Below are 9,323 nucleotides of genomic sequence, written 5' to 3'. Positions count from 1 at the left end.
GTCTCTGTATTGCTCTCATTTGTCATGTTTCATATGTCCCTTGTGTCGTGTGCCGACGTTCCTGAAGAAATTACTCCCAATTACTTTTTACTTCCGGGTTGCGCGGTCTTAGCAGTTTTTTGTTAACGCCATTAGTTTATCGAAGAAGAAACGGGAGCTCTTTCGTCGGGAAAGTTCACAACAACTGCTTAGGTAAGTTCTCAGTGTGTGTTATAGTTGAGAAAGCTAGATATACGTTGCCACATAAATACAACTTAACCTTTTCCTCATATAGCAAAGAGTAGCCAAGTTAGCTGATAGCTGCTAACTTAGCCCACCGAGCAGAAACAGCTGCTTGCTAACGACATTAGCTCAGTGGCTAACGTTAATGTTATGACTGCATACGTTTCATTGAGAAAGGGTGATTTGAGTAGTTTATTCGCTTGAAGAGTTTGACACATCGCACGTATTTATCGATAGCTAACGTTAGCAGAAGTTGTATTGGGGGGGATAAGTTGGAAAAATGTTCATTTTTAATCGACAGTTCACTCGATAATAGAGATTTTTTTAGAGGAGTTAATCTTTAGTCTTTCTTTCAAGCAAAGAAATTACGTTGGGTTGACACAACTGGGTTAAAATGGAAGGAAAAAAACTTCAGCTGTTCAGCACTAGTTATGTCAACTTTTTTGTTTTAACGCAGTGTAAAACCGCTGTCTAACTAACTGCTTTCTGGTAACCTAGATACGAGTTTGTCACCTATGGTAACGGTAGGTTATTGCGGATGAAACGTAAATTGACTTGACCGGACGTTTAACTGGATGAGAAGACGAGACATAAACATGTAACAACTGTAGAAGATACTACTGTGTCAAAAGCAGTGATGGAGTTGTGGTCACATTGCATGAGTGATGGAATGGCAAATCTGTCGATAATGTCCCAGTTAAAAGTGATAAAGTCATAGAATACTGATTAAAGCAAATAGTGTGTTTGCTTTTAAGATTGGATAGATACATTACAGCAGTTGGCATCCATACAAATGTTTATTCACTATCATCTTTTAATGATTTAACCAGTAGTCAAGCACGTCTTTTCTGGTAAACATGATGTCTGTTTACCTGCTTGTGACAGTTAATCATCTGTGACTTTAGGGCAGGATGTGCTCTGTACTAAGGACTTCTGAAAGCTAAAAAGCAAGCAGGTCGGTACAACTTAACTGCAATTTCACACACCATGTGATATGATTAATCTAACTGGAAGTTGGGCCTGTATTTACTTCTTCTACTTCCCTAATGTGTTCCAATATGGGTTGAATTCAAAGTAATTGTGTGCGTATGTGTGTGTGTGTGTGTGCGTGTGAACTCTGTCAAACTCTTGTAAACACTAGGACCAAATCGCAGTATAACAATACTTCAATGACACCACAAGCAGCCTTCAAAATCACAATTAAGCTGGATCAACAAGAGTTGAAAGATAAGTTAATCTGCCCATCTTCAGAAAATTAATCTGCACTATTTTAACAAAAGATTGGTCCTCTAAGTCAGTGATTTGAATAATTCTATGGGGGAAGATTGTGAAGCAGCTCAACTGATAATATATATGGATATTGTGATTTGATTCAAATGTCAGTTGTAACACTTTAACACAGTCATTTAAACTGGTAGCTAAAAGCAATGACTAAAAATTTCAAATAATTAGTGAAAAGCAGTGGGAAAACTATTTAAATAATTAGGTAAAAGTAGCCTAATGGATTGTCATGCAAAATAGTTAGCTAAAAGTAATTTGTAAATGGCTGAAATAGTTATCTTAAACTAGCCATAAGAATAATCCTGCGCAATAGTTAACTAAAAGTAATTGATAAATGGCTGAAGCAGTTAGCTAAAAGTAGCCTGAGGGATAGCTATTGGTTGAGGGGTATGTGTGTTTATCTTACTTAAAACCAAAAAGGTTGTGATCCACTGATCTAAGTCATCTTTCAAAGCAAAAATTAACTCGGCCCAGCTTTTCAAATGTGTATCTGTACTGATATTTTTAAACTGGATATCTTTAAGTTTTGGGTGTCAGCTTGGGCTTTGGGAAATTGTGATGGGTATTTAAAAAAATAAAAAACAGTTTCAGGGACCTAAAGATTAACATAGAAAATACTGAACAAGAGTTTGCAAGTTCTCCCCGTGTCAGCGCAGGTTTTCCCTGGGTTCTCCGGCTTCTTCCCACAGACCAAAGACAACATGTCAAATTAATTTTTCTCCAAATTGGCCATAGGTGTGAATGTGAGCCTGAATTGTTCTTTCTCTGTCAGCCCTGTGATAGCCTGGTGTCTTGTCTAGGGTGTACCCTGACCCTCGCCCAATGTCAGCTGGGATTGGCTCTAGCCCCCCACGACCTTGACTGGGATGAGCAGTTGCAGATAATGGATGGATAAATGATAATGACAATTAACATTGGTTGCAGCTCTAAAATTACCACCTCTCTGAAACCTCTTAAACGAAACTGAACATTTTTAGCTTCATGAAGGTAGAATTTTGAGCAGGGCTGTTGCCAACTCAAGCCCTGCTTGCATCAGTTTTTAGAAAGGCTTATCACTAGTAAAATAACAGTTATTTTATGTTATTGTTATCTCAAAAAGTTTATTGCAAGCTCCAAGTTGAATTTCCGTTTTGTTTTGCAGGTTGTTTTAAATCAAATCATTGTCCATGGCCACAATGTATGGACAATGATAATGACGTCTCAAACAAGGGATGTGGATGGAAAACTACCTGTCAGAAGCTAACTGCAATTTCAAGTCATCCCTTGGGAACTCCCTGGAGTGGCACAACTGCTGCTTTTTCACCACATAGTCTATCATGTCATTGCCAAAGGACTCAGGGACCCGAGGGAAAGATAGAGAGAGGGGGGCCCGTCCCAAGGTAAGACAGAGTCGGTCAGAAGAGAGACGAGATGCAGGCAGTGGACGGAAAGGTGGAAAGGGGAAGAAAAAAGGCATTGCTTCCCATGAACCAGCAGCTGAGAGGCCTGTCAGCGATGGCTTTGAGTATGGTGAGCTGTTGAGTGACCTCGAGACCAGAGACCACTCTTCCTCCTCTTCTCTGAGGGAGAGTTGGCGATGGCAGGGTTTGGAAGCTGCTGCCTCATTACTAGGACAAGAACGAGTAACAGCTCGACTAGCACTGGGAACAGTTAGCTCTGCTACAGAGATACCTGGTGAAAGTGATAGTAGAGGGTCAAGTAGCAGTCGCACTCTCCGGCAAAAAATCCAAGACGCAATGGGGCAGTGTTTCCCAATAAAGACACACAGTGCGGCGGCACCAGCACCATCTCCACAGGCTCTTTCATCATCGACTGCCTGTACATCCTCCAGACGCAAGATCCATCTCAGTGAGTTGATGTTGGATGACTGCCCTTTCCCTGTAGGATCAGAACTGGCACAGAAGTGGTATCTCATTAAGCAACACACGGCCCCCATTACCCAGCCTCCCATGCTTGATTCTGCAGTAGTGTGCAGTGCTCCTACTCCAGCCATGGCTACCGTGGTAGAGGACGTAGATGACAGGTTGCGAGAGCGCAGGCGCATCAGTATTGAACAAGGTGTCGAGCCACCACCCAATGCAGAGATCCACACATTTGAGGTGACAGCCCAAATTAACCCTCTCTACAAGCATGGCCCGAAGCTGGCTCATGGTATGAATGAGTTGGCTGGGGCTGATAGAGCCTCCATTCACCAGCAACAGGAGCTTCTTCTCCAAAGACAGCAGCAGCACCAGCTCCTTCTACAGAGCTGTTTGGACACTCTGGATGAGGTGGTGGCCTCAGCCTCAGCCTCAGCCACTGTCCACACTTGTGATACTATCCCCGACCCTCTGGTTGATCCAGAGGTTACAGCGACCAACGTGCCCTCTAGAGCCGCTACTACAGTACTTCCTTCCACTGAGGATGACAAATCTCACGATGGCTACCGCATTCACACACAGATCGATTACATTCACTGTTTAGTTCCAGACCTGCTGCAGATCACCAACCTCCCGTGTTACTGGGGGGTGATGGACCGCTACGAGGCAGAGACGTTGCTCGAGGGAAAGCCTGAAGGCACCTTCCTCCTGCGGGACTCTGCTCAGGAAGACTACCTCTTCTCCGTTAGCTTCCGCCGCTACAGCCGCTCGCTACATGCACGCATTGAACAGTGGAACCACAATTTTAGCTTTGATGTGCACGACCCAAGTGTCTTCCACGCTCCCACAGTTACGGGATTGCTGGAGCACTATAAGGACCCCAACTCCTGCATGTTTTTTGAACCCCTGCTGTCCAACCCCATCCATCGCACACAGCCCTTCAACCTGCAGCACATGTGTCGAGCGGTCATTAGCAGCTGCACCACCTATGATGGTATTAACGTGCTTCCCATTCCAAATGCACTAAAAAAGCACCTGAAAGAATACCACTATAAACAGAGAGTACGCGTACGGCGAATGGATACCTGGTGGGAATGAACAACATCAACAAAGTGACTAAAAGAAACTACTAAATACATTTCTAATGCTCACTGAACTGAATTAACCTGAATGACTCTTGCTCTTAGCACTATCTGGCTGTGTTAACTACCCTTCAATGTATGTATTTATTTTATTCCTGCTGTACACGATTTAACACTTGTGATGATGAGACAATATGTAATCTCACTGATCTTGCACACTCAAAGTTCTTCATACTCAAATTAAACAAACTTATTTAGATTTGTGGTGTTCTGAGAATTACCCTCACACATCCTCTGTTTTCAAGTGTGACTAAATCAGCTTAATTATCTGACGATGGGGGGAAGTGTCCTAGTGTGAATCGAGATGATTATAATAGAGTTGTTCATCAGTCACGTGCTGAGAAGGTGGAATACATACTGACACGGTTTTCTTCTTGTTACTGAGGTGTGGGAGTGAAGCATGTTTGCAGTATTAATCTTTGTTTCCATTGAGCCCAGGGCTGATAATAAGGGGTGAGCGGTAGGTGCATATGTTACCTGTTAATAAAAAGTAGAAGGCTTGCTCTAGAATAGATATTTGTCAAACATTGAAGGTATGAGTACATACATGCATTAGTTTTCGGTGTTGTGGTTTAAATTCAGGGAAAGATGAAAAAAGTCATGCACAACTGGCAGTAAGTGAATATCTTGTGCTATGATTCTACATCATTCAGCTGCTTTGTTTTCAGCTAACATTATACAACCATCTGCGGTTTCCCCTGTGAGGCAGCGGCTGGTGCCAGCGGTCTTCATTAGTTTTGAAGTAAAGGATCAAATGTGGCCTTCATGAACTTGTCAGCAGCAGGTAAAGCAGCTGTATTATCAGAATACAAATGATGAAGCCCAGGCATTTATGTACCTTATTTTGCTCAAAATCTGACTGTGGTCCAATTCTAAATGTAGCAAGTTTTATTCCAGAGGGGTTGGTCTAGATTTGAAAAAATTGGCATCTAATAGTGGTGTAAAGACCCTTATCCTTTTAAAGGGGGAAACAATCTTGTTGCTAAACTTCCTGTTTTGCATGTTTCAAAAAGGTGGGATGTTGACACACTAATCATTCCAGCATTTCAAGGACAAAATTACCTTTGATTAATTGTAATTGACAAAAATAATGATGGGAGAAATTAGGTTTTTGAGCTTTTTTTTATGTAGCTTGACATGTTGGTTAGAGACAAAACTCTGCAAGCTCTGGAAAGCTCTGCAAGGAGGAATCGGTCTTAAAAAAAAAAACTAAAAGCACTGAGGAGAGGTAAAGCTCAAAATACAGTACATGAAGGGAGTGAATGCTCAAAGTTCAGTCTATGGTTGCACAGGGTATAGTGCATTATATACAGCGTATGGTATATTGCATAATACACCTGTGGTCAGTGCTAAAAGAAATCAAATCAGCAGAATATACTATAATAAATCGACTGAAAATAATCGTGAAGTCTCCCATTTCACTGTCTCACCAATGGACTACAAATTCCTGGGTTCTGTTGAACAAATACAAAGATAAAATATGCATTTGTATGCATATTAAATTACCAAGATGTACACCTCTACAGAATAATGCTCTATGGACATTGCAAATGGCGCAAGACAAGAAACATCTGTGTTTGAATGTACAAATAAATCACAATCCCCATGGCAACACAAAGAAAGTAAAATGCATTGCATGCTAGAGAGACTTTCATTTATCCTATTATCCAGGACTTTATTCAGAGATGAATTGCCAAGTTTACCTATGCGGTGGAGTCATTTACGGCTGTGTGTGAACAGCATATTGTATTCATGAAAACACAAGAGACCACACTGCTAATCGTTGTGTGCACTATGTAATAATCACAAAAGACAACCGTCACAGTGTTAATGGGAAAGCATGGAGAATGGATCCCAGATCCTCCTCTGAACCACTGTGATGCTGTTTTCTCCATAAGATGGGCGATTGATATGCAGGATGCAAATCATCCCTGACAAGCACTCATCCACTAATGAAGCAGCTATAATTTAAACAGCAGTTCCAAGGGAGCATTGAAGTCTGCATTCAAAATGCAAAGTCAGGACCTTTGACCTGTGTACCCCTAATTAAGTCACTATAAAAACCAAACTATAAAATCAGGTTTACTGTGTTGGAAGACATTTGACCTATGCATATACAAGTGTGGGCGACACTGTGGACCCTATACACAAGCAATTCAGACCCTCAACATCTCAAGGCTTTTTGTCTTCTATTTCCCAGCACAATACAATGCTCTGCAATCTGGTATAACTGGCAGATAAGATCCAATAATAATTTCTGTGTCTGGACCCCATGTAAAGAATTTTAACACTTTATTCAACAGCTCCCATCATTTCCTAAACAGGGGCTTATGTGCATCTGTAATTCACTGTGATTTGGCACTAATTAACTATGGTACAATTCCAATCAACAACTGAATTGCCACTTTGACCTTGAGATACTTACAGGTCAGCTGAAAATTAAAAAAAAATGTAAAAATTTGTTTACAGGCAGCTGTTTAAATCCATCTATAAATCCTCTATTTATTATAAACTCTATGAAACTACCTAAACCGTCCAATTGCCCTGCACCTAGTACTAAATTATATCGTTATTTCCAAGGACAGATTTGGGGAAACACAGAAGCGTAAAATAGTGTTACCAATTCACTATACCGTTTTATAGCTGATTAATTATACACATTAGCTTCATACAACAGCACATACAGCTTAATAGTGTTTTGATGCCTTACGATGATTCCAACAAAAATGCTGTTTTACATCAAGCACAGCAGGTGGCTGCAAAGAGCTTCAGTGTGTTTTACACTGGCTGCTGTTAGGCATGTGTGTTCTATGCGTGTGGTGGATTGATGGTGGGATTGAGTGTGTCTGCTGAAGCTGGCAGCACTGTGGCACTCATCATGCAGGTATTACAGGTCCTGGGGGAAAAGGGGGTCTTTTCTTTGCTTGGATCCACAGGCCCAGAGGGACAGCATGCTCAAGCAAAGCAGAAAGCAGATTGGCTACACATACTTAGTGTGTTTGTGCCTGTTTGGACCTCTTTTTCCCCCCTTCCTTTCATTGAAGGAAGAGCTTTTACTCTGAGCCTAATCTCTCGTTGAGCATTGTGGGGGTGGAGAATAAGCTTGAAATGTTCAGAACACCTGAGGACAATTACGTCCCCAAAAAATCTGAAAGTCATAATCAAACCAATGCCATGAAAGGGCACATCGTGGTGTAGACTTGGCTTATCTGAGACTGTAAAGGTGCACAGTGACTGAGCCTTTTTGTAAGTCTATGCTTTTGGCTGCTGTATGTAGAAACATATAGATTGTGAACTAAACATGCAGTGTGTATCTAGGCCATTAATTCAGAGGAGGGTGCATCAAACTGATTTCAGATTCTTGTGAGATGTGTACAGCAAGCCATGCCTTTTCTTATCCACCCAGAGAGCAGGAATACATTTCTGTGCCAGAGGAAGCACTGCACCTGAGATAGAAAGAAAGAGAGTTATTTTTGGTCAGTTAATGAATCTAGCTGAATCTCAACCTTGATCATGAATAGGAACATTCTTGCCTATTTCGAGTCACACCTATTCAAACACAACACTTCTCGACAAAACCAAGTAAGTAATTTCTGAGTTATTAAAGTTTCAGTTCTTAAAAGTCTCACAATTCCCCCCGAGGAGGTACATTGTCACACAGTGACACGCTTACATTTGATGTTTGTTTCCCTGGAAGCAAGCCTTAAACACAATATTTCCTTTCTCTCCTATTTAGAATCCAAATGCACTCTCATTCTCTCACTCATGTAGGAAATCATATGAGGCCTTTTGCTACAGAAAAACATCAGCATTATAATTTGGAGCTGTTTGTGTTCTTCCTGCACAATCTCTTGCTGCCTCTGTTTTTCGTTCTCCTCTGCACTGACAGGTTGTTGATGGAATAATGGGGGTGTTGGGCATGCCACAGCCAAACCATTGGATACTACACAGATTGATGGGATAGCAGCGTAAATTACACACAACCGCCCATATCCAAAGCTTCAGCCCATGAAGCTTTAACTAACAGTCTGTAAATAATGACGAGATCTACTATGGACAGATGATGATATTTGGTTGTATTTGAAGCTTTGCAAATCAACAAAACATCCCGTTTATTTACCTGCGAAATGCAGTTTATCATAATGTGTTTGTACAAACGGAGTGTAATGGAGGTACAGATAACGCGTAATTATAGATGAGCATTGTTTGTTTTTAAGGAGAATGTTTAATAAGCCTTCACGATGACTAAAAAGTCCTGCACATTATTGATAAAAGAAAATGTATAATTGCATGAATGATAAATCGAGTTACATAACTCCTGCTCTCTGTGAGTAATTATGCTGTTGCACAACAGTTGCATTGACCAGTGTGTTACAATGAAAAATACAAATGAGAAAGGAATGTGTAGACCATGCCAGCTATTGAAAGAGCCATTCCTCACTATGGGCACCTATTAAACCCAGGGATATTTCCAAGTATTCATTTTCCATCCCTTTAACGTTTTTTCACAGAGTGGACACGTTTAATTTGCAGGCAAACATGATGATAGAGCTCAGGCAACCTGTTCCCATCATGCACACAATTATTTTTGCTAAATAATTGCCCTTACTTCTAACCCTATTGTGGCATACTATAAAATAATAGGTGTTTGATAACATGTCATCTTACCTCATTAAAGTGGATGCATTTCATTTGGTAAGCTTGTTCAGGGGTGTTTTTCTTGTAAGTCTCATTATTGTAATAATACATTACAAAAATGTTTAATTGTCACAGAAAAATGCTTTTATTCACAATTAAATCAAGTACCTGTTATTTTAGT

General features: G+C 40.8%; 1 protein-coding gene across 2 annotated transcripts; it reads left to right on the top strand.

The window, feature by feature from the left end:
- Window positions 1-100: 100 nt before the first annotated feature.
- On the top strand, window positions 101-4,626 carry socs9 (suppressor of cytokine signaling 9). Of its 2 annotated transcripts, XM_083913562.1 has the most exons (3): window positions 145-192; window positions 1,128-1,177; window positions 2,645-4,626. In XM_083913562.1, exon 3 carries the CDS (start codon window positions 2,820-2,822, stop codon window positions 4,458-4,460), a length of 1,641 nt encoding a protein of 546 aa, XP_083769688.1. In that variant the 5' UTR covers window positions 145-192; window positions 1,128-1,177; window positions 2,645-2,819; the 3' UTR covers window positions 4,461-4,626. The 2 variants fall into 2 exon arrangements, with proteins under 2 accessions (XP_083769689.1, XP_083769688.1); XM_083913563.1 differs by lacking the exon at window positions 1,128-1,177 and having other exon boundaries at window positions 101-192.
- Window positions 4,627-9,323: the final 4,697 nt, after the last annotated feature.

Source organism: Echiichthys vipera (assembly GCF_963691815.1).
Source record: "Echiichthys vipera genome assembly, chromosome: 5".
NCBI lineage: Eukaryota > Metazoa > Chordata > Actinopteri > Perciformes > Trachinidae > Echiichthys > Echiichthys vipera.
Note: the sequence above shows the minus strand (reverse complement) of the source record. Positions and strands in the feature narration are given on the sequence as shown.

Excerpts from the sequence above, each read along its gene's own strand:
- socs9 (XM_083913563.1), top strand. The coding sequence starts at position 2,820 with ATGTCATTGCCAAAGGACTCAGGGACCCGAGGGAAAGATAGAGAGAGG.